The sequence below is a fragment of the Astatotilapia calliptera genome, chromosome 6 (assembly GCF_964374335.1).
Source record: "Astatotilapia calliptera chromosome 6, fAstCal68.1, whole genome shotgun sequence".
Lineage (NCBI taxonomy): Eukaryota > Metazoa > Chordata > Actinopteri > Cichliformes > Cichlidae > Astatotilapia > Astatotilapia calliptera.
Genome location: NC_137427.1, coordinates 30066334 through 30091210, shown reverse-complemented (window position 1 = coordinate 30091210; position 24877 = coordinate 30066334). Strand labels below are relative to the sequence as shown.

Sequence of the window (24877 nt, the reverse complement as noted above, 5' to 3'; positions counted from 1 at the left end):
CAATTGTCCAAAACAAACAAAATCACAGATCTATAATGAAAGGGTCATGGATGAAGGCTTAATTTAAAGGCTTTAATTTTACACATGTTAAATTACTCTTTCATTGGAAAAGTGATACATAAACATATTTGGGAGACAGCATCTCTTCACTGTGAGAGCTCTAAAAAAAGCTGAGAGAGTGGGAGGAAGAGAGTGGGTGTGGATGCTGCTTATCTTCCTGGAGGAGCATTTTTCATTTGTTTTATTCTTATTAACCCTGCTGTTCATTAATAAACTATTCTTGCAACAGACACAGCTCATCCTCCGTGGTTTTCTTTGAGTGCATTTTCCTAAGTCAACTAAACACAAGCTGATTGAGAGGCTCAGGCTTTACAGCCCAAAGCTTTTGACACAACTCAAACAGATGACCAGAAGACACAAAGACACTTTTCCAGTGAATGAACACCCTTTTCTATTTAAATTCAAAAACTCAGGTATCTGAGCCAAAAGCCAAAATGACTGTAACGTGATTACATGTAGACATGATCCACGAAATGAAGCTTATGCGTAAATTCAATAAGGAAGCTCTGTAATCAGCCATCTGGCTGTTTCCTGGGTGTTAGTCTGCTTTTCTGTTCTCTGCAGCTCTGTGACTTTCCCACGCTGTCAATCTCAGTAGCGTTATCATTACTCTGGTCCAATTCTGTCATGATGGGTGCTTGGAGTCCAATTGGCAAATACATTAATTCCCTAATCTCCATAAATCATGTTCAAATCCTCCAAGTTGATCTCTCCTTATTGAGCTGCAACAAAAAAGTGGTGGCGCTCCGAGAGGATATGAAAACAAAACACCCGAGAAGTGATGTGACGTTTGTAATCAGCTCTTTGGAGAATTAAAGGTTATAATGTAACATAATACTGTAAAGCTTTGTGGTCTAATCATGGTGTATTTTAGTTACCGGCCCCGGCTCGGACAATCTTGGTCGTTGTGTCCTTGGGCAAGACACTTCACCCGTTGCCTACTGGCTGGTGGTGGTCAGTGTTCGGCAGCCTCGCCTCTGTCAGTGCGCCCCAGGGCGGCTGTGGCTACAATGTAGCTTGCCATCACCAGTGTGTGAATGCGTGTGTGAATGGGTGGATGACTGGATGTGTAAAGTGCTTTGGGGTCCTTAGGGACTAGTAAAGCGCTATATAAATACAGGCCATTTACCAGAGAAATATGATTGTGCCCTTTTCAGATTTTATAGATTTCAGCTATTTCCAGGATCCCGTAACCTCTTATCTTGTTCATATACGACTTTGCATTTCCTCCTCTCACCCCAAACTGATCTAGCTAATGGCAGCCCTCCATGAGCTTGGAGGTTTCCACTTGTTAAAACGAAGTTTTTCTGTCCCACTGTCACCAAGTGCTTGCTTGTCTGATTATTGGGATTTTCCCCTGATTGTTGTTGTAATTTGGTGATATATAACTAAAACTGAATTGAATTGAAGTGAATTGAATTGATACATGCTTTAGACAAAAATAGAAATTGTTGATTATTCTTTACAATACATTGTCATAAACTCTTTGCCCATACTAAACAATGACCGTCCACAAGGGCCAAATGCCTGACTGCTACGTTTTTGTCTTTACTGGATCTATGTTAACGCTTTAAAGCCTAAACCATGAAATAATTGCCAGAAAATTCAAAAAAGAAATTAAATAGAGTGTTTAGTGCACCTGCAGACAAAATAAGGTAGTGCAAAAACTGACATGGTGTTTATGTACACAAGAAACATCAAGATTAAAATGAAGAAAAGTCCTCTTCTTAGACGAGGAGGGTTAAGAACGTGGCACCAGCTTCAGTTTGATTGGTCGTTTTGGTTGTAGCAGACCCTGGATGTCCAGTTCAATGGGGATCTGCAGAGAAGTGGCATGTAGAATAAATGACAATAACACACAAAACTAACAGTCAGAGAAGATGATCTGGGCTCTCACCTCGGTCTCCTTACACACAGAGAAGCTGTACCTCTGGAGGATCTCCACTATTGCAAGTTTCATCACAACCAGAGCAAATCGCATCCCAATGCAGTTCCTCGGGCCTGCTCCAAAAGGCATGTAGCTGTACGGATCAATTGTCTCCTTGTTTTCCTTGCTGAACCTGAGAACACACACACACACACACACACACACACACACACACACACACACACACACACACACACACACACACACACACACACACACACACACACACACACACATTATTAACAACAGAAACTGGGTTATATCCCACAGAGCTTCATTCTGCTTTGTCACATCAGACACCTTTCCGTACCTCTCAGGTTTGAATTTCTCTGGTTCAGGCCAAATCTCGGGGTCCCGGTGCATCGGCCAGGTGGGTACCATGACAACCATACCTTTTGGAATCACAAAGCCATTTATCTCCACACTGGCCTTGGCCACACGCTCCAAACGTGAAGCAATGGGGAACAATCGGAGAGACTCATTGATGACACAGTCGAGATACTCCATCTGCATTAGTTCCTGGTACTGGATGGGAGCCTGAACACAAGCACATAAACATGACTGATGATAGAGACATAGTAAGAAGCTGAACCCTGTGCTGATTTTATATATGAGTACAATATATAAAATAATATAATCACCATAACACAATATTATTATAACACATTATATCTACTGTATGATTTACTTTAGTTTAGTTATGCTAGAAAGAAATATATTGTCTTATATTAAGAATTCTGTGTTGTTACCTTGTTAGGGAAGGTTGCATCCACCTCCTCCTGCAGCTTTTTCATCACCTGAGGGTTTGTTGCCAAATTGTAAGACAAGAAAGTGAGAGAGCTGCTGGTCGTTTCATAGCCAGCAAAGAGGAAAATCATTGCTTGGGAAAGGATCTCATGATCTGTCAGACCTGAGGAGGTAGGAGGGATATACACGTTAGAACAGCTTTAAGCTGGTTTTTCCATGTGTGGAGACGTGTGTCCGTGTATCACCTTTATCCTGTTTGGAATCATTATTTTGCTGAGAGTCGATCATTAGCTGGAGGAAGTCCACTCGAGTCTGGAAGTCAACAAACACAGTCTGAGAACAGCTGTGATTTTATGTCAGAACAGGTTATTGGTACAAACACGAACTCACAGCTGTACCTTTTGTTTGCTGGTCTCTCGATCAATCTTGATCTTCTGTAGTGCAGCGTAAAAGAAGTCTGTCACAGATGCAGGGAAAAAGGAAAACTCCAATTTTTCCAATATGGGAATCATGAAGGGAAAGAAGGCTGAAATTAAACAAACAAGAGGACATTTATTAATGGAAGATGAAGGACAGCAGCTGCATTGATGGACATGTTGTAGTGGTGCGCAGTTTGATCCCAGGAGGAGACACAAATCCTTTAGACTGCACCAGGAAAAAATCTGCCAAAACAAACACGCAGAGCTACAAGCCAAGGTAAACACTTGTTGAATAACGGGAGCAGTCAAAAGGAGCTTCATGTATCAAAATGAATATTTTACCAACAGTGAGGACGATGGGGCTGAAAAGGTCAAATTTCAGCATCTTTTTGATGTTCGTGACAAAAGGATCTGAGGGGTTGTTGAGAGAGTCGATGTCCACACTGAAGGCGGTGCTGGTTACCACATCCATACTGTAGGGTCCGAAAAACCTGCAAAACCACACAAACACATCAAACATGACCTTTATTATTGCAGACTTAGAAGAGATGAATCTGCGTTTTTTCTGATGTATTTAAATGAAAACGGTATGAGAGTTCTCACTCTTTCATCTCTAGAGGTTCATCTTTATCTGCTTTCTTTTTCATGCTGCTGATCAGGACAGCTGAATGCTGCTTCATGATGTCAAACATCTGAGGCACAAACAGACAAAAAACAACAACGTCAAAAATGTTGAAACCGGATGCAATTACAACAGCACAGAGTATATATTGGGACTTCCAGGCCATACTCGGCACAGATGTTTCTGTATACTATGCAGACTTGGTTATGGCGTTCCATGAATGCCCTGCCTGCTAGCATCTTGCACCCTGCCATCATGAGCTGGACTGTCTGAGGGGCATCTTTACACAGCCTGCACCTGGGGCCTTGTCTGATGTGATAGACCCCAGCCTCTATGGATCTTGTGCTCAGAGCTTGTTCCTCTGCTGCCATGATTAGTGCCTCTGTGCTGTCTTTCAGTCCAGCTTTGTCCAGCCACTGGTAGGACTTCTATCTGCCGATGGTACATACCATGCAGGAGCCTGTCCTTCCATGATGGTTCCTCGTCTTACTCCTCTTTCCCAGGTTTCTGCTCCCTGAGGTATTCACTGATGCTTCAGTAGGGGCCATCTTCCTGATGTATTCATGGCTGTTCATTGTCTCATCCTGGACTGCCTCCTTCCTTCTGCTTAGCGTACAGCCTCAGGTTGCCCGACTTGGGGTGAGTCATAGGCCTTCTTGTAATCAATCCAGGCAGTGCACAGGTTGGTCAGCCTAGTTTTGCATGATTCTTGATGAAGAAGGTGCCTAAGAAGCACAACAAGCTGCCCATACCTGAGGCCTTGCAAACTGCCAATTAAAGACTCATAGCCTTGGCTAGTGCCTTGAAGAGGTATACCAGAGATAGAAGGCAGGAGAATAAATCAGCTGTAATCCACTGAGCCATTCAAGGTGTTCTCTCAGTGGCAAGGGAACAATATGAGAACAGCCCCACCAAGGCTGGGGATGGAGCAATACTGGAAGAGCATAAAGTACTTTCAATCTACAGAGATCTACAGAGATATGCAGACTATACAGTATATTTATGTTACTTAATTTTTATCCACCACACGAGGGAGTATTATTGCCAGCATTATGTTATGCTTGGATAATGACAATAAAGAAACTTGAATCTTGATGCTATGTTTACCTTTTTAAGTGAATGCTTTTTGCTTCTTTTGTTTTTCAGCATGCAAAAAAAAAAAAAAAAAAAGCCAGAGGAGGCAGAGAGTGGGAGAGGGATGTACCTCTTTCAATCTCCCAGAGGTGAAGGAGGGAGAAAGGACGCTGCGGATCCTCCTCCACTGATCATCCTCTGCAACTGTCACAGCATCGTACAGCGGCCCATTCAGACGGAAATTCTGTAATAACATTCAAAGCAGCTGGTGATGAGGACAGAAGGTCAGATTTTTTTTAAAAAGAGACTGATTGAGTCGTATAATGTCCTTACTAACCCTGCGGTTTGTGAAGAAAGAGTAACACTCCTTTATCAGGATAGTTTTTATCATAGCAGGATCAGTGATACACAACACGGGCTGACGGCCATCAAAAATGCTGCGTACCACGACAGTAGAAGAAACAAGAAATAAAACAACTGAACATGCGAACAAGTGAAAGTAATACATTTTTCACTTTCACTTTCACACAGGTCTGCATGATTATTATTTACATCCATAGAAAAGCAGTCATGTACTGTAGACAACATAACTTACCCCCACATTTTCCCATATTTCTTATGACACTCTTCATCAAAGTTAAAAAATCCCTGGAAATAAGAACGAGATATACGGATGATTAATGAAACTTACCAAAAACACAGGTCACGTTTAACAAAGTAGAGACATTACAGGCATAACTGCATCAGTGACGTTAACTTCTAATGATACTGAAGTAACGTTGTGAGGTTTTCTACTTCCTGAGTTAACTAGTTAATCCAGATGTCTCAGTGGCTTTAATCAAAAGTCCGTCACAAGCTACTCAGATATTATTGCTTAAGAGTGCTTGTTGTTGTGTACAGCAGCCAGTTTGCATGTTTCATGCCATACAAATGTGTTTGACAACAGGTGCCTAACATTTAGAGGGGTCAGGGTGAAAGGGTCTTTCATAACCTGAAAATAACTGTACAAAACAACAGCTAAATAAAAAAAACTACACTATTCAAATATGATTGTAGTTGAAAAACCAATGAGCTATTGGAAGACATTGTCCTCGGTGTATACAGTGTAGGCTGGTATCGTAACCCACCTTTCTATATGCCAACATGGTGCCAAAAAATGGGATAGGTGAGGGCCCAGGGACGCCTAATCTCTTAAATGTCCCATATGTCCAGCAGGAATACCTGGAACAGGTGTAAGAGATTTAAAAAAGCAGCACAAATGGTACAAATACCTGAACACATCCAGTAATCTTTAAAACTTACACAAACAGCAGCGTGACGAGGGCAGCCAGCAGGGTCCATGTCTCTGCGGACAAGAAGAAGAAGTACCCCATGTCTGCAACGTTCCTCTCTTCTCTCAGCGATTACACAAACCTATGTGACGAGAGGCTTTTGTCTCCTGCTGCACATACCTGTTCTGTGAGTAAGGAAGGGGCGTTGGAGCCGATCCAATGGCAGGAGGAAGCATAAACAGAGACAGAGCTCGAGGAGCATTTACTGTGTATCAGTTAGTTTGATTAGCTCTGCCATGTGTAGTACTGCAGTCTTCATCATTTGTTATTGTACAGCTTGGATTAAAAAAGAAAGAAACCAGCTTGGATTAGCATATAGGTTTTTCTTCTCCTACACAAGAACTGAATGTTTTTCACATCGTAGTTTCTTCAATAAGTGTATGATTCAAACACCAACATCAAGTCATTCAGCACGCTATCAGTCAGACTGTTTTATGTATACATGCTTAATTCCATACTGTGCTCACAGAAAAGCATGTCCAGACGTGCTCGGTGCTTTCTGTTGGTGGCAGAAAATGCTTTCACTGCTTCTTCCCAGTATGTGCTCACAGCACAGAAAGAGAAAAGAGGCTGAAGAGTTTTCTTATTCTTATTCGTACCAAGGGTAGGTGCACAGTTTTGCTAAACCAGTGACAAAGATACTTCTGAGCCCCTGAAACAAGAGCCATGAAGTGGTTACAGGAAGAGGGTGACAGATGAAGCAATTTTAAACAAGAAGCACTCCCAGAGCGCAAACCTCCACCAAGGCAGCTCACTCTCTAGACAGTATTTACTTTTCAAGGACAGTACTTTATTGTCTGTATATTCATTTTGTCTCATTTGTTCTTTTTAAAAGCACTTTAAGAAGTTTTTTTTTGTGTAGTTTAATAGCAGATAAGGCAAGGATGATAGATGTTTAGTTTGATTACACAAACATCATGTAGGTTGGACGAATAACAGCTATTGATTTGGTAATAACTTTATATGAATAGCTTAAGCTTTTTATATAGCTTGTTATATAATATTATACTTCAGTGTATTTCTAACTAGGAAGCTCTTTCAATACTTTCTTTAAAGGCATATGTTGGACATTTTAGAGTCATCTTGAAATAAAGGCAAATGTAAATGTAAAAGTGAGGTCAGATATTATATATTTGGATGCGAACTATAATGTGATATTTACAATCCCAATGTACCAGGATCACTTTCTAAAAGTTGCCAATACAAAGACAGGCAGAACAATTTTAAGCAGTTTTAAAGATTAAAAAAATATTTTATGAAAGTTTGACCTTTTGACCTTAAAGAAGAGGTCAGAGGTCCAAATGTGATATTTAGAATCCTCATATACTATTCCCTGTATACACCTATATGTTGCCAATACAAACAACTGCAGTAAGAAACATAGTTTTAAATAGTTCTATATAGCATTATTATCACTTTGATGAACACTGTACTGCCTGTGTAGCTTTATTAGGTTTTATACAGTAAAGTGATATTGTGATCGAATATGCTAAATTGCACTGCATTACATCAAAAGATTTGGTTTTATATTGAAGACGATCATAACTTGTCCATTTAAAACAAAGTCTAAATCCCAAACTAGAGCCTTATGAATAAAATGGCTGAAATTTCTGAACATTTAACACAATATGCCTGTGAAAGTCCTTGAATTAAAGTACCTTGATTGTTTGATTTAACGTCAGCTATGATAGTGTACGGAGGCAAAATTAACAAATTACCCCCCCAACCCACTAGTGTTAAAAAAAATGCACCAAATTGGATATTATCTGAAAACCAATGCTTGGAATAACAAATCAAATCAAACGCAGTACCCAATGATGGTGTAACGTACAGGCTCTTTCATTTTCACCCCTTATAAATAGAACATGCTTGCGTGAGCCTACATGTTGTGTAACAGGCGGTTTAAGATGAATTGTACTGAAAGAGTGCTTCCTTCCTTAAATAAAATCATGAAAACATGTAGTAGGCAAGTCCAGATCAATGCAATAATTGCATTGATTGCCTTGCAGAGCGTTGCTGACACGCTAACACAGATAAGTGCAAACATGTGACTCCACGTTCGCATGAAGACAGGTGTAAAGGTGAACCAGGTGAAAAGGTACCTGGAGCTCCAACAGAGGGAAAGGTTACTGTTGGGGATGAGCAGTAATCAGTGTTTTTCCTGATGTTTGTAAAGTCTGCTCTGTCCTGTGTATTTTTTGCTGAATGTAAATAAAACGTTATCGTGTAACCCTTTCACACAGTCTTTATAGCTCAGACATTTTCAGTAACACAGTGTAAACACACTCCTTGTGAACATGAAGGAAACCCTTTTGCCACACATTCGGTCGTTGCGCAAACAGCTGGCAGAGTCACAGCTGATGCCATAAATGGACAGCATGAGCGCCGATCCTGAGTCAAGGTCAGAGTGTTAAGCTCTATTTAAAAATCACCTCTCAGACGCACCCAATGACTTTAATACACAACTCTTCATCATATTTTATGTTTCAGAGTTCACAGTCTCTGGCTTGGAACTGAGTCACTTTGGCTCTTTTCATCTTTCCATATCCCAGACTTTAAAATATAATTTAAAAAATGTACATTTCAAAGTCTTTCTATGACTAGAGGCCAGCTATTTGATCCAGCTCACCAACAAGTTGACAGTTCTGCTCCTCTCTTCACAAGAGTGTCCAAGATATACGGCGATTTCACGATTCAATTACAAAATCAGAGATTAGGCTACCTGGTGTTAGGTCCACTTATGGACACCTTTATGCTCAGACTTGGTGCTCATTATGGACCAACTGTGGTTAGCACTGAAGTTCAGGAACAGAACCTCACTTGGGTTCAGACTGGGCTGTTCCTCCCAATCAAACCATTCAAGTTTCACTGTCATTCCAAAAAAGAGATGGTTTTGTATCCAGCAATGGAGTCACTGCCCAGGGCCCACAATACCTGGTTTCTCCTAACCTCATACACTAGCTCAGGTTAGTGAGTTAAGTGACCCTTTGTCCCTGAAGCCAGTTTGGGAAACCTGTGATCTGACTGCTGCACATTCTACATTGCATCAAACAGCCCCTCCTCTTGATGGTTGGCCCACAGGAAAGCAGGTCCATTCAGTGGTTCCAGGCTGGGCCTCTCCTGGTGCCACGGGCTAAGGCCCAGCCAATTCTTCTCTTTTATTGGATAGTGTAGCAGTGAGGAAACTGGAGAGAAAGAGCGAGGAAAGGCATGCAGCAAAGGGCCACAGGTCAGACTCAAACTGCGCTGCTGCACTCCAGCCATGTGGTTACCTGTTCACCCACTGAGTTAAGTGGCACCCAGGCCGCTCAGAGCGCAGTTTGTGAGGATTACCCTTTGTGCGTGAGTTGATATCCCAGTGTTGGTGTTGTTTCTACATCATCATAATAATGTTGGTCCAAGATCAGCATAGCAACTGACCAGTGAAGTTGAAGCTGGTTGGACGGCCTGAGGATGTCATGTCTCCTTTTTTGCAGATATGATTTTTTTGCCTTCATCAAGAGATGACTTCCAGCTTGCACTTGGGAGGTTTGCAGCTTAGTGTGAAGAAGAAGTAATGAGATGTAGCATCTCCAAGTCTGAAGCCATTGTTGTAACCCAGAAAAGGGTGGTGTGCCCACTCTGGGCTTGGTATTAGTTGCTGCCCCAAGTGAAGGAGTTAAATAATCACTGAGTCCTGTTTATGAGTGAGGGGAGATGCTGACAGGTAAAGACAAACTGGTGCCATGTCAGGAGTAATGCAGACAGCATACTCAGCTGTTTTTAGGAAGACAGAGCAGAGCGTGAAAGCAAAGCTGTTGATTAGTGGTCAGTCTACATTCCTCACCTATAAACTGTGAATAACAACCAAAATAATTAAGTGCAAAGAGCTTAATACCAAGGGTGTATGGGCTGGTCTTCACAGACAGGGTGAGGAGCTTTGTCATTCAGAGGGACTCAAGAGTAAAGCCAACACTCCTTGAAATAAGCCTGTTAGGGTGGTTCAGGCATCAAACTAGGAAAGACGTCCAAAACTGGGTGTTTTGGACAGGTCTTACCAGAAGAGCCCTGAGGCAGATGTAAGGCATGCTGGACAGATTACATCTCTCTTCTTGAAGAGCTGCAGGTGGTGGATGGAAAGAGAGATTGCTGAGGTTGTACTGCAGTGCCTGTGTGTGGTATACTCTGTAGCTATAAGATGTGGCACACATATTACTCTACATTACAAAATAAAGCTTTTGCCTACATTATCTTCCAACAAATCTACAAGAACAAATCAATATTGCTACAGAATATTTTAAAAAGTGGATTACACCACTCTGAGTAGATTTTAAGGGTACATTAATTTTTAGCCCATTAATTTGAAACAGGACATCCCTGAGCCCACGTGTTGTGTAACAGGCAGTTTAAAGTGACTTAAAATGTCCTTTCTTGTCATTATAAAGCCCTGAAAACAAAAGAAAAGAGCCCAGACTGAAGCAGTAAAAACCAGTTTAACAGAACCTGACACAGGTAAGCACAAGTGTGTGACTCAACATTCACATGATTGCAGGTGTAAAGGTGAACCAGGTGAAAAGGCACCCGGAGCTCCAACAGAGGGAAAGGTTACTCTCGGTCTGTGTATTTGCTTAAAAGGATTTAACAGTGAAGAAAAAACTAGATGATTTTTCTTCGTAGAATCAACTTTAACATCTAAAAGAAACTCTTTTCTTCTTTAATCTTTAATATAAAAATGTCTGCACTGCTTTATGACACTAAAGAATTTGTCCATCCCTGGATCATGAGCAATAATCAGTGTTCTTCATGATAAGATCGGTCTTGCTGTTTTTTCTTTTTGCTGAATGCAAATAAAACATTATAATGTAAGCCTTTAAAACCTTTGTGGCTCAGACGCATTCAGTTACAGTGTGATTGAAATCCTCGTGAACATGAATGAAAACCTTTTGCCACACATTCAATCACTGAGCAAACAGCAGCTGACGCCGTACACAGACAGCACGAGCTCTGATCCAGAGCGTTAAGCTTCATTTAAAGTCGCTTCACAGACAAACCCATCAAACTCTGTCAAAGCTTTAATAAAAAACTCAGCGTCATGTTTTATGTGTTTCAGATGCAGATGTGAATGAGCCAGTATCAAAGATAAAAAGAGGCACGGAAGTCTCTTTCCCAGTTCCTGTCTTTTTGCTCTTTTTTCCTACTTTCTTCCTTCCTCTGTCCTTTCATTCCAATCCTCACTTTGTCCTTAGATGGTGGTTTCACAGCTTCACAGTCTCTGGCTTGGAAGTGAGTCACTTTGGCTCTTTTCATCTGTCCGTATCCCAGACCCTTCTGGTCTCTCTTCAGCACAGTAGGCACTGGCTGTTTGGGCCCCTCTCCCTGTGGCCCCAGTCCTGTTCCTGGTTTCCAGCCACAACGAACCATCATCTTGAAGCTGTTGCTGGAGGGGGGGAGGCAGTAGTAAGGCGTCGGTGGAGGGCGTCGCAGATTGAACTGATGCAGGGTGGAGGAGAGATGTGACAGCAGGCTGCTGCTGTGCTCGCTACGACACACGTCGCACCACTGAGGCTGGAGGGAACTGAGGATAGATGAAAAAAAGACAACATGAGCCCGAAAAGAAACATGAAAGAGCCACAAACTGACTTCTTCTCCAAGTGTGTGTAAACAACAGCAGAGATTTTACCTGCTGTAATCTTATCTCACTCGCGTTTGTGCTCATTCGAAATCTGACCTCACAATGTGATCCTGATGTTGGTGAATGTTGGCAAATATCACTGCTATATTATTCAGCATTATTTGATTTTTTTTTATGGTAATTCACTGATTTGATTCCATGATCTCTGTGGTTAAAGTCCAGCCTTACCAGGAAGTTTGTTTAGCTCACTGCTGTGTATGCCCTCACATCTGTGAACACACCCACACAGTGAGGAGGGCAAAAGGACTGCTGTTATCATATATAGCGGCAGTGCTAAATGCACTAAGATAAACTCTTGTTGCACAATTTGACACCAATAAGCGCTAATCCTTCTCCTGACTGTAAAATGTCAAAAGTAGAAATTATGTAGTAATTTCTGCTTCACCATCACCAGAGCTCAAGCTTTTTAATACGAGATTTAAACCCAGACACGATCAACGATCCAAAAGGCACCAGGCAGCGTCTCTGTCGGATGGATTAAAACTCCTGTACCATTAAATGTTTCTCACCATAGATTTTGAATCAAGGATTTTTCATTGATCGCTTGGAAAAATTTGTGTCATTAGATTATCAATAAACAAACATCGTGTGTACCCTATTCCTCAGATATGAATGGTTTAGATAGATATTGTAAAGCCTGAATGATTTTACTGTGTGGTTATATTTAGATTAGAACTGTGTACCAATGAGAGTGTGCACACCTGCTATCAGACGGTGTGTCTCTATTTGGTCTTCTCCCGTAGCTCAACAGCTCCTCCAACACGTCATTGTGACCAGCTGTGAAAAGAAATGAATGAGTTCAGTTCAAGGTCTTTATAGTCATCTTAAAACTTGGAGCCATGAAACTGAAAAAGACATAAAAACTCACTAAACCAACATTATGTTATTGCAAAACTAACTATGTTTTAATCTTTGTTAGTATAGTCATGTTTGACTACACTACAAGCTTTTATGGTCATCTTTATTCAGACTACAGTGGTGCATTTATGTTGCAAAACTGTCCTGAATTTTTTTAATTTCCACATTATATTGCCTTATAATAACAATAATAATAACAATAATAAATAAAAAGATTAAAACAGTAAAAGTAATGAAAATTAAACAAACAATAAGAAGTAAAAGTGAAACAGCTGAACCCACTGTGAATGAAAACGGACCTGAATTCAAAGAAAAACATCAAAATGAAATAGGAACAAATACTGAATAGAAAATCCAAAACTACAACAACACTGGCTCAGCTTCACTGCACACACAAACAGATATCGACCACTAATGATCAGATCTGAGCAAACATCTCGGAGCTGAATAACCGTCAGCTGGCACGTCACTATTTTTCCTTTCCTTAGCAACCAGTTTTGACCTGGGAGATGACTTTAGGGTTTCAACCATGTTTGTTGGTTATACCTTCCAGTGCCAGGTCTTTGGCATCCCTCCCCTTTGTGTCAACCACTCCGACCCAGGCCGCTCCGTGCTGCAGCAGAAGTCTCACAGCAGATCTTTGCCCTGACCAGCTTGCACACATTACAGCTGTCCAGAAGAAAGTATCCTGCAAGGGTGGAAAAAACAATACACTCTTTAAGCAAAATGTATCATTTCCCCAAATGAAACAGAATCTTCATTATCATACCTGGTAGTTGATGTCGACCCCCTTTGAGAGGACCTCTTTGAGCCCAGGGATGTCTCCCTCATGGGCAAAGCGCAGTAGCCGCAGACCCAGCAGCTCCATGGTTCTTTCTGAGTGTCCAGTCTCTGATTGACTCCCTCCACTCTGGCCCCGCTGTGCTTCCACAGCTCTCACCCTCCTCATCGCTCTTCTCCTGGACTCTCTACTCTCCTGTCTAGTCTGACCTTTTGATCCATCTCCCCCTTTCTCATCTTTTGTTAAGCTTTCATAGAAACGCTTGGCCTCTTCCCCGCTGAGTCCGCTGCTTGTTTTTGAGCTGGACTGTTCCGCTTCAAAACTAAAAAGATCCTGCTCTCTGGCAGGAGTAAAGCCGAAAGCAGCCATAAGGAGTGACCGTAACTTCAGGTATCTCAGACAGGACGTTTTGTAGTTACGTGAAAGAAGCAGATCTTAAAGTCAGCGGTGTTTATATCTAACTGAGATATAAATGAGATGTTATCCAACATTGCAGTTTCCAAAAGACAGTTCACATGCTGGTACTGGATTTAGCCACATATTACATTTAACATTATACTTATAACAGGAAACTACCAGCCTCACAACGCTAGTTAGCATCAGTAGCTAAACATTAGACATACAATCGTTTCGGATTACCAACAAGATTCAGTCACCCCAAAGTCTCCTTAAAGCTCGTTTATGATGAAGATATAATATAACCTAGAGCCAAGTGTTAAACAGCCGATTACATTAAAACTTCTCGAGTCGATTCGATAACAGGAAGCAGCTTCAAAATAATGTCCTTATTTCCGTGGAAAAACAAGTGTGAATAACAGTGAGTGCTGCCACCTACCGTCTACTCCTTTACACTGCACCCTTTGATATCTCTCAATAACTAAATATATAATTCATAAACTCAGACGTCACTGCCACCTATTAAGCCTGATGCTGCTTTCGTTTTTACTTTTTTCAGTTTATATTTTTTTCATCCTGCCTTAAAAAATTAAAAAGAATTACTGGCCTTTTATTTCACTAAAATAGTTTAACATGCTTAATGCATTCAACATACAAGTACCACATTAATACGTGAAAGTCCTTTTTTAATCTACATCAATAAAATTCGATCTATGCAACTACTGTTCACACTGTGAGAATTGCATGGTGAAAAAGGTAACTAACACCTGTGCTTCCCCCACGTGTGATGTGTGGAAATCTTCAGACGTGTATCCCTTCTAGGAGCATATCTCGGCAACTGTAGTGTAACATGTTATTTCATGTCAGGTGATTTACACTTTGCATTCAGAGGTTGTTTTGCAAACACATATAGACAGAGGTCTGATTAAAATCAATATATCATATTTTAGTCTCAGTGACTGTGTTTTGTTTTTTCCTTATGTTAACCTGGCTGTTTCCTGACTACTTCTGACAATTTTATTAACTCATTTCCTTTATGTCATCATAAATCTTCATTTGGTCTCGTCTTTCTTCCTTGCTTTCGTTTTATGCCAACAAATGCAAGCTGTATGTACTTCTTTACCTTCCACAAAAGATCAGCCCTTCACAAGAAACAAGAAAAACTCCCCAAAACAAAAACTTCATCCTATTAAATTAATTAAATATGGAAGATTTACTGCAAGAAATTAACCAAGAATTGGTACATGGCACATGTAACACACAGTTTTATTTTTTACTCCACAGAAATATACTGCCACACAATAGTCTGTTTTCAAGCTGCCCGAAATGTGGGTGATTTTCAAAAGCTATCAGGGCAGTCGGGCCTGCAGAAGCTTTGATGAAGAGGAGTCCTGTTTTTTGTAAAATAGCAGACCGGGCTGGGTAGAAGACCCCCTCCTTTGTTCTGTTTTCTGCTCGCGTACACACCTGAAAACAATAATATGCCTGTTGCCATCACTGCTCTTTACAACACGACAGCAGCAAAGTCTGACACAGTGCTGCTGCTTCATTCTCGTGAGCAGCATCAAAAACGAAGAGCACTCAGAGAGCACAACGCCCACCTGAAAGGCAACGTCTTTACTAAAACTCTATTTTATTCCATTTTATTGGTACGGCGCCACTGTGTGGTCATACTGAAAAAGTAAAAAGCGTGTTGTATAGCTCTCGCCATGTCCTTTCATATCATAGATTACTCGATATAGTTTTGATATAGCAAACCTGGGTACTCATGTTCCCCAACGCCTAGTATATTGTTGTAAAGTTTAAAACTAATCCATTAAAGATTGTGGGTAACATTAAGTTTTTCACATTTGTTGTGACCTGACCCGAATTTCACCAAAACTAAATCAGCTGCAGCCTGTTATTGGCATTTACCATCAAAACAAAATTAGAAAATATCTTGAAAACTGTGAATTCTTAACTGTTAACAAAAAGAACCAGTCACATACTTCCTCCCCCTTGAGGGAGAACTATTTTGTGTCACAGGACTTGACATCTGAAGCGAGTTTGAGTAACTAACAGATGAAACATGGAACGATGTCCATTCCTTTGTTTCTTTGGACACATCTGATGTGGTTTCACGGTCTCACAACAGGTACTGGTGAAGTGAATACGTTTTATTCTTAGGACACTTTTCCAAACACAGTTACAAAATGCTCACTTTCAGAGAAGCAAAAAGAATCAGACGTGTAAGATATGCCCACACATACAGATAAAAATGCTGAATCGCGATCGCTGAAACATTTTGGTGTCTGAGCGTTCAGTGTGTGTCGGCAGATGTGTGTGTCGAAGGCCAAAGATTTACATGCTGGTCACGAGTGTGACAGTCTGTAAGACCAGGGCGCTTTACAAAAGTGCTTCACAAGGGGGATAAATCAGGCACACGAAGGAGAGCCGTGAGCCTCAAAGAACAAACTGTCATGCAGAGCTTTTGTATTTCAAGAGTAATGATACGACTTCTTCAGTCCAGCTGTGAAACTTGCAGAAAACAGCAGAGACAAACTGTCAGGCATCTTACTGTACACACAGAAACCATTTGTGACACCAGTACTGTGGTTCTGCATGCTTTTCCCCATTAAGCAAAGTTTGGAAGCAAAAAGCAGCACATTCATGAACTTTTCAGAACAATCTAACGAGAAAACACAAATCCTGATGCGAAATGGGCTCTCTGCGTTAATTTACAAAGTTTTTTCAGTAGTAAAGAAATGAGCATTTTTAGAAGTGGGAGTTTTCTTCTTTTTTGCTGCTTTTCTGTAATTTGTCTTTTGTCTCCAATAGGCGTCGCATTTTGGCTCAGTATATGTGCTATAAGAAAGTTATAAAGTGCTATGTTTTTAGGTTATGATAGTCATGTTTGAGTAGGTTTCCAAGACACAAGAAAAAACAAACAAACACATTAAACAGGTTATTCTCTCTCACAGCATTTAAGACAGATGAACAGCAGCTCTGTGACTGGCTTTTCATCTGTGACTCAACATCAGTTTTCACCCTCACTGTCTAATGTCAATGAACAGAATTAAATGATTTGTAAGCCACTTAGAAGTAAAGAAGTGAGGGGTTGAGTGGGCTAACTCAAGAAGATCATTAAAAGTAAGAGTCAGAATTCAGAGAAATCTCTGCATGCAATAGGCGGGGACAAAAATCATACTGGAAGGCTGTGTTTAAAGTGACATGTGAGTAGTGGAAATCCTGGCATGGGCTCATAAATCATTAATATGACCAAAAAGGCATTAATCTTGATTCTTCTGAAAAGCTCATAAAAAATGATGTCTTTCACAATATCTGCTGTATTTATACTTTGCCCATTTGTGAAGTTTGGCTTCACAAAAACCTCCAGTTAAGCACTAACAAGTCTTTACTGGGACTGCCAGAAACTGATCTGTTAGTGTTGTTCATAATCCAAACCAATTATGTTACCTCATTTTTTATGTTCATGTCAGCCTAAATTTGCCTTAGTTATGCTTGTAATACATTTTGGTTTTGTATTCTTCCTCAAATATTAGTAAGGCATCAAACTCCAACAAACATGCAAAACCACTGGTACGGTCATTTCAAAGTAACCACCAAGCCTTTGTTGTTTTCCTTTCACTGCACTTAGGGGTGGAATTTACTGATGTGTCTGTTTCTGTCCCCGGTCTGTGTAAAAGTCTGTGCACAGTGGGGGCAGGAGTACGGTCTCTCCCCTGTGTGTATCCTCATGTGAACATTTAGTTTGTCTTTGCTAATAAAGCGTTTGCTGCAGCAGGTGCACGCATACGGTTTATCTCCCGTGTGGTAGCGCTGGTGCATCTTCAGCTCTGTCATGCGGCCATAAGTTCTACCGCACTGGGGACACTCGTAACTGGGCCGAACCTCCATGTGCTGTCTGCTGTGTAGGCGCAACCCGCTGGACGACCTGAAACTCTTACTGCACTGGGAACACTGGTAAGGTTTTTCTCCTGTGTGGATGTGCACATGTAGCTTGAGGCTCGCTGCGGATGGGAAGCCGTTCCCACAGATGGAGCAGAGATGAGGTCTCTCCCCTGTGTGGATCGTCAGGTGTTTCTCCAGCTTATTCTTGTTCAGGAACGTCCTCCCGCAGACGGAGCAGGTCTGCGGCTGCTCTCCCTCGTGTGAACTCATGTGTTCCGTCAGCTCCATCAGGGTGGAGAAAGCAAAATCGCACCGAGTGCAGGAGTAGGGCCTCTCCTTCTTGAATTTCCTGTGTTTGAGGCAGTGCTGCTCTAGATCTTCCCTCTCCTCAAAGGTTTCAATACAACAGGTGCACTGGTACGGTCTTTCTTCAGTATGAGTCCGCAGGTGATACTTCAAAGCGGTTAACTGCAGAAAGACGGTGTCGCAGTGTGGACATTTAGATTCGCGCCTGTTATGGACCATTAAGTGCCTCTTATAGTGGGAAAGCTTGAGGAAGTGTTTGCGGCACAGTGCACAGTAATACTGTTCGCTTTCATGACTTTGCTCGTGCTTCTTCAGAGCATACTCAACTTTAAACTTCTTTCCACACGTGCTGCAGGAATAAGACTTCTGATGCACCGCCATGTGTACCTCCAGTTCTTCAAGACTACCAAAGGTTTCATCACACTTTGGGCAGGTCCCCTTGTTTTCTTTCACATGTACCTCCAGGTGTTTGTTGAGGTCTTCCACAAAGGCAAAGTCTGTCTGACAATCAGGGCACGTGAAACACTCCCCATTCGATGCTTTCCTATGAGTCACTATGTGCCGTTTCAAGTGATACATTCGGCGGAATTCTTTGCCGCAGTCGCCACAGACGAGGCTTCGAGGACCCGACGCGACCTTCTTGTGTAATTTAAGGTGACTCGCAAGCGCAGCCTTCTCCTTGAACTGTTTATCGCATGCGAGACATGTCAGGCCTTCGACTGCGTGGGTTTTCTTGTGCGCTCTCATATCGAGCCAGCTACTGAAACTTTTGCCACATTTAGAGCAGATGTATTTGCCCAGATTGTGCTGGTTCCTCACATGTCGGGTCATGTGGTAGGACTGGCTAAAAGTCATGGCGCAGACAGGACAGCTGAAGGGTTTCTCCTTTGTGTGTGTCCTCATGTGTCTCATGAGTTTGTTTGGCCCTCTAAAGCGTCTGTTTATGCAGATGGGACAGAAATGGCCTTTTGTTTTCGCAGTGGCGGTGGGGTTTTCTTTCGGTCTCCCTTCATCTTGAGATGGTGCTTCATCGGAATTTCCTTCTTCCATCAAAACATTCGCTTTGGATCCCGTATCCTGAAAATCCCTGTTACCGAAAGCTGGATCGTCACTTGTTATTTCTTCAATCTTCACTTCGACTCTCTCGATTTGCTGAGAACTTTGTCCCTCTGTGTGGGTAGAGAAACTTTTGCTGTCTGACTCGACATGACTAGAAAACACGTCGCTGTTGGATAATTTTTCACGACATTCTGGATATGACAGAACATCTGACTTGTGCTTCCTCTTGTGACTTTTCAACTCTGCAAAGCTCTCTAAAGTTATCCCACAGGCAGTGCAGACATGCTGTCCTGCACCGTGCTGGTTCCTCAGGTGTCGGGTCATGTGGTACGACTGGCTGAAGCTCATAGAGCAGACAGGGCAGTTGAACGGTTTCTCCTTTGTGTGAGTCCTCATGTGTCTGGCAAGCTTGTGAGCGTCTCTGAAGCGGCGATCGGGGCAGATGGGACAGTAGGGACCTTTTGGTTTAGTTGAAAATGGATCAAAGTCCTCATCATTGGTGTTGTCGTCATCCTCAAAACCATCACTAGTTTTGTTGTACCTGTGCTTGTTCAGCTTGTGTAAAGATGAAGATGAGGCTCCATTTTCATTATCGCAAGTCAGATTGGTCTCACTAGTAGTCTGAGACTCTGCATCATTGTCATTATTACAGAGCTTATCATTGCTGTAGCAGTTACCTTTGGGTTTGAGTGACTGAGTTTTAGTCAAGCGCGTGTTTGTTTTTGACCTTTTTTCCCCACGGCGAGGCCTTCCTCTTTTAGCTTTTCTTTGAACCGGTGGTTCTAAGTCATCTCCAATGTCCACGCTGACTTCATGAATATCAAACAGCTGAGATCCATTTAGCAAGGTTTCCACTTCTTTACCAATAACTAACGCTGTGGTCAAAGTCAGACTTTCTCTCCCATTCAGAAGCCTCTCTCTGAGCTGTGGGTAGCTTGTTTTCTCAATCAGCTGATTCAAGAGGAGTTCATCCTTCAAGTGTCCATAACTGCAAGGCCTGAGCAGCTCTTCTAAAGCAGACACAAACTGATCTACAGTCTCTCCAGGCATCTGAGCCCTTTGGTGGAATTTAAGGCGGTGCATCTGAGTGGTGTGATCAGAGCTGAAGTAAGCTGTCAGTGTTGATATGGCTGCTGCGTAGGTGGTGTCATTTTGGATCAGTGTTGTGAAGATACGCTGCCCCTCCGGGCCAAGGCAGTTCTGTAAGAGCAGACACTTACTGGAGTCGACCAGCTCTTTTTCACTGAGTGCTTCGACATAGTGTTCGAACGCTTTGAGCCATTTAGACCAAAGCAAGGCTGGCTCACCGTGGACAGGCAAGAAAGGTGGAGGCGGGGACAGGATTATCAGCAGTGGCTCTGCAAGGGGCTCCAAAGCAGGGTCCTGTTTTATCACATCCTCATCTACCTTCACAGATACTTCACTCATTGTTAGGTTTTATGAAGTTTGCTCACAGGGGCTAATTTTTTCCTTCTCCCAGTCCAGTAAGACTTCACTCACTCTAAGACGTCACTCTGTGAACTCTGTGTTCCTGCCATCCGAGCTCATCTAGGAAAACAGTAAAATATACAAACACAAATTAGCTTCAGGCGTAGTTTCTCCACATGCAGATTATTTCACTAAAATACACGCCTCACTATAATTACAGCAGCTTAATACCACAGTCTAATAATAACTCACACATTCATTGAGGTTATTATTCATTTTGAGTTCATTTATGTTAATAAAGGAAAATAGCTTTACTTGTTGTAACTCTGACCTTAACCTTAAGCATGATTTGGGCGAAGACTAATTAGATCATCACTGTGTGCAAGTTTCACTACACTCTGACCAATAACGTAGGAGTGGCAGCGATTCTTGAGAATAATAGTTGGATGGTTCTCTGTGACTGAATTAAGTTGCATTATTGGTTGGTGGGATGAATGTGTTAGCAAGGTATGTTGAGCCTGTAGTCAGAGTTTTCTGTGTTATGCAGACGGCTCTCATTTTACTTGGCTAGATCACCATGCTGAATTTTGCATTTCTCAAACTGGTTGAACTGGCTGTTCAGAATTTCAGTTTCAAATCAGCTGAAAATGCCACATTTTCATTGATCTTATTTGTATTTGCTTTACATGTTTTATATGTGCAGTAGAGCAGGGCGATATGGCCAAAAATATTTATCACGACATATATTAGAAAATTTGCGATAACGATATAACCGATGATATAATTGATGCGAGACAAAATACAACTCCACAACATTACTAGCGCAAAAAGACAACCTTCCATTTATTTTCACTTAAACAAGAAGCTGGTTTTTATGTACATTAAAGCTTTATAAAAATGTAACAGTGCAAATGCAAATTCCTTGCTGAAAGTTTAACCAAAAGGCATTTCCAGTAGAAATGGGCTGACATATCCTGAGGATAACCATGTATAATATCTACTGAAGTTAAAAAGGGGTGCTTTGCAACATTAAACTGCAGTGTGCAGTACGTATTTTTCGGACCATAAGGTGCAACCTTGTATTGTGGATGGATTATCTCAGTTGTTCTCCTGACTGAAGTTTGGTCCGTTTACAGCATCCTGCCATGCGATTGCATTTGTCTCTAACTATCAGGAACTTTAACGTTAACTTTTATAAGTGGAAAAGTGTTAGCGTTCGTCCTCCAGCTTCACTGTTTATGTTATGCTAACATAGCTGTGTCGCTAGCGATCAGGTAGCACATCATTATATACCAGCTAGCCCAACTTCAGTAACCCTACAAACGTCCCTGCTGTTTAGTTTCCTGTCTTCATTTATGTTGGACGTGATAGCAGAGCTGTACGTTTGAATATTTCCAGAAATCTCTCAGTCAGAACATGCAATATCATGCTTAGGTAACTAGCGAAACTAGCGAGCTAACTTCCGCTAGCTTCCTGCTAACTTCTAACTCCGTTAAATGTAATACATTTTGTTTTCATGGATGCCTGGAAGTTAAACTTTATAGTTACACCTGGTTAAGCAGCAATGCTGATCGTTTTATTAAAGATGAAAGAATTTAGACAGTTTTTAACTCTAAGTGATGCTGCAGTGTTGTTTGACCTGAAGCATACGGAGTTTAGGACCCAGATTACTCCCAGATTTAAGAGCATCTTAGTCCAACAAATACGACAATAACGACGGCCGCTTGCATGTTCTGCAAAAAAATGTGCTTTGTGGTGTATCTGACGGACAAACACCAAACCAGTTCCACATCACTGAAGTTGCACCATTTTTACAAACCAACTCTGGTTCATCTGTTTCACTCAACAATCGGCCATGTGCGTATGAAAACAAAGGCACTGTGCATGCGCGTTTTACTCATATTCTATCACGATAATTCATTTTCCTATTGTTGCCTAACATTATACCGGTATTACTGTGAACGGTATAATATGGCCCAGCACTAATGTGCAGCTTGTTTAAGCTTCACCTTACTAACACCACAGGATGAAGCCCAGCTGTAATGCAAACTTCACATTGCATTGTCTGGCAAATTTACAAAAAAATCAATGTTTTTATGTTTGCTTCTACTATTTTTTTTAACACTGCTGGAACACTTCCTCAAATACTGTAACTACCTTTAAACTAGGTTATATTACTCTCACTTCCACCTTGCAAAAAGTAAAAGTGGCTTCTATGTTTTCTGAGTGGACTAGGCAGTGCTTAGCTGATTGAGTTTCTGTGAAACTCCCCTTTTTATTTGAGCACATGCAGATCCTAAAGTAGAAAGGCTGTGTTAACACAGAGAGATTATAACCAGCGCTGCGATACCTGCCACTGTCCAATTTGCACAAAACAGCTTCATCAGGGATTCAAACGGGCCATATTTTTATGGTAAGCCGTGGTGAGAGGCTGCTAGATGTCGATTGCAGTTGCAGTGAAGTTGCCTGTTTACCTGAATTGCACAGACCTGGAGAATGGTCAGCTGGCAAATGAATAGTGGACATGTGAAATTGGTCAAAAATAGAAATATGGTGCTGCACTAAAAACTGCCTTGTGATTGATTTGGTTGCCTGTACTTTGGAACATGTCAACCTGTCTGTAAACAATTACCAGCTGCTGACGAGCAAATGACTTCTTGTTCCAAAGTGACATCTTTTGAAACATGTTAGTTTTAGTAGTAGGGCACAAGGTGTCCTCTGCAGACAATCACTCCTCATACAGTCTGACAAACCCTGTATCGTTTAATTACTGCTTGGTACCATCGTTAATTGTGACAGCCAATTTTGATTTAGTTTTAGTCATAATCTTTTGACTAAAATCTTCTTTGAGTCTTATTCATAATTTAGGGATCTGAATTCTTTCAGCTTTAGTAGAATAAATCTAAAGTTTATTGTTTATTGTAAAAGTCTGTGGTGAGAGTTGCTCCACATGGTTTACAAAATGTCTTATTTTCCCTGATATCAAATGTGAAATGTTTCATTCTGGTCTCCTGGTCCTCTCAAGGGCTGACGTTTTGTCATGTGTTCATGAGAAACCGGGCAGCGAGGTTAAACGTGTACGTCTAACCTTGCTGCACAAGGACACTACTTCTGACTGGATGCCTTCCAAACTCCTCCCGCCTTTCTACAAAACTTAATTGGTTCTGATTGGATCTCTGGAATATTTTTATCTTGGTGTATTAGTTGATGAAAGCCCATCTATGAATCCTCACAGTGGTTAGGGTCGTGGGGGACTGGAGGTATCCCGGCTACCATACAGTGAGAGGCACTGTACATGCTGGACTGATCGAACAGCCAGAATTACTGGTCAAAGAAATTAATGCTGCTTGGTGGTTAGTGAGTGTTTAAAGACAAGTTGCCGTCTTCCAAAAAATTACTGTTTCAGCTCCTTGTCCATTATGGCCACCCTCTCTTTAAGCCAACTTTTCTGCCTCCTTCAGTGGAAAAACTTCAAGTGCTTAATTATAAATATAAGCTGGACATTTTGTCTTTTCCACACACATCAGAATCAAACTGATCACCTCCCTCAAAGAAATAATCGCAGTAGGTTATACCAGTATGATGGTGACTCTGGCCCCCTCAAAGTGAGTGACTGCGGCGCGGCCCTGCGACCAGCAACACGGTGCACGCGCTAACGGTTTTTAACGTCCCTCTTCCACAGCGTCAAAGGGAAGAGAAGATTTTATAGCCACAGAGAAAAGAGGAAGCACTGAAGGAAGCATGAAGGAATGGAGGACGCGAAAACTCACCAAACCAAACTGGGTCACAAGTCACGGCACGGACAGACGGACGGACGCAGAGACGGTGGGGGGAGGGACCGCAGACTCAGCTCCGAGCCGCAGCCGTCAGCATCCCGGCAGCATGCTCCTCTCTGCAGCCGCGCACTTTAAAACACTCATTACATCTAAACGCTATGCTCACAACCAAAGCATGGAGTGAAAAACATAACCGCCATGTTAGCAGAGCTTCTTCCGGACACTGCCTCCCCTCTCACGGGGGTCTGTGTCAGCGCCCCACAGCGCCCTCAGCTGGCTGGAGGGGCGTATAATCCGCGACCCTTAGCCTTAATTTTAGCGGAAACAGCTGCTTTCTTCTACTAAGACCAAAGAGGTATTTTTATATTCAATACTTCATTAACGATTAACAATTTGTTGACCACTTAAAGTGTATCCCATTAAAACAATAACGTGTCTCAGTGTCTCTGTAAGGTGTTGCACATTTTCCGGATGCATCAATGGATTTGAATAAGGCAGAAGGTAAACAGGGAAGCAAGTTTAATGAAATCT

General features: G+C 41.8%; 3 protein-coding genes across 3 annotated transcripts; all 3 read right to left on the bottom strand.

Annotated features, from left to right (window-relative positions):
* Positions 1 to 1673: 1673 nt before the first annotated feature.
* On the bottom strand, positions 1674 to 6307 carry LOC145419241 (cytochrome P450 3A40-like). Its single transcript, XM_026171552.2, has 13 exons — positions 6152 to 6307; positions 5977 to 6070; positions 5445 to 5497; positions 5187 to 5286; positions 4980 to 5093; positions 3757 to 3845; positions 3496 to 3644; positions 3133 to 3260; positions 2980 to 3046; positions 2737 to 2897; positions 2298 to 2524; positions 1958 to 2120; positions 1674 to 1879 (listed from the first exon to the last, which is right to left on the bottom strand). The coding sequence occupies exons 1-13, from the start codon at positions 6220 to 6222 to the stop codon at positions 1802 to 1804; spliced, it is 1494 nt and encodes a 497-aa protein (XP_026027337.2). The 5' UTR covers positions 6223 to 6307; the 3' UTR covers positions 1674 to 1801.
* A 4326-nt stretch (positions 6308 to 10633) lies between these two features.
* Positions 10634 to 14300, bottom strand: gpank1 (G patch domain and ankyrin repeats 1). The gene is made up of 4 exons (XM_026171554.2): positions 13479 to 14300; positions 13256 to 13397; positions 12553 to 12628; positions 10634 to 11734 (listed from the first exon to the last, which is right to left on the bottom strand). The coding sequence occupies exons 1-4, from the start codon at positions 13857 to 13859 to the stop codon at positions 11293 to 11295; spliced, it is 1041 nt and encodes a 346-aa protein (XP_026027339.1). The 5' UTR covers positions 13860 to 14300; the 3' UTR covers positions 10634 to 11292.
* Positions 14301 to 16021: 1721 nt separating this feature from the next.
* Positions 16022 to 24598, bottom strand: LOC113024445 (uncharacterized). Its single transcript, XM_026171547.2, has 2 exons — positions 24341 to 24598; positions 16022 to 20690 (listed from the first exon to the last, which is right to left on the bottom strand). Exon 2 carries the CDS (start codon positions 20568 to 20570, stop codon positions 17520 to 17522), a length of 3051 nt encoding a protein of 1016 aa, XP_026027332.1. The 5' UTR covers positions 20571 to 20690; positions 24341 to 24598; the 3' UTR covers positions 16022 to 17519.
* Between the last annotated feature and the right edge of the window lie 279 nt (positions 24599 to 24877).

What these genes read in the sequence shown, in the direction of transcription:
- LOC113024445 (XM_026171547.2), bottom strand. Translation starts at nt 20,570, where the DNA reads ATGAGTGAAGTATCTGTGAAGGTAGATGAGGATGTGATAAAACAGGAC.
- gpank1 (XM_026171554.2), bottom strand. Translation starts at nt 13,859, where the DNA reads ATGGCTGCTTTCGGCTTTACTCCTGCCAGAGAGCAGGATCTTTTTAGT. An exon ending in CAAAGACCTGGCACTGGAAG is followed by an intron (nt 12,629 to 13,255) that starts GTATAACCAACA and finishes TTCTTTTCACAG; the next exon opens with CTGGTCACAATGACGTGTTG. An exon ending in GACACACCGTCTGATAGCAG is followed by an intron (nt 11,735 to 12,552) that starts GTGTGCACACTC and finishes ATCTATCCTCAG; the next exon opens with TTCCCTCCAGCCTCAGTGGT.
- LOC145419241 (XM_026171552.2), bottom strand. Translation starts at nt 6,222, where the DNA reads ATGGGGTACTTCTTCTTCTTGTCCGCAGAGACATGGACCCTGCTGGCT. An exon ending in CTCGTCACGCTGCTGTTTGT is followed by an intron (nt 6,071 to 6,151) that starts GTAAGTTTTAAA and finishes CACCTGTTCCAG; the next exon opens with GTATTCCTGCTGGACATATG. An exon ending in TGATTCCAAACAGGATAAAG is followed by an intron (nt 2,898 to 2,979) that starts GTGATACACGGA and finishes CTACCTCCTCAG; the next exon opens with GTCTGACAGATCATGAGATC.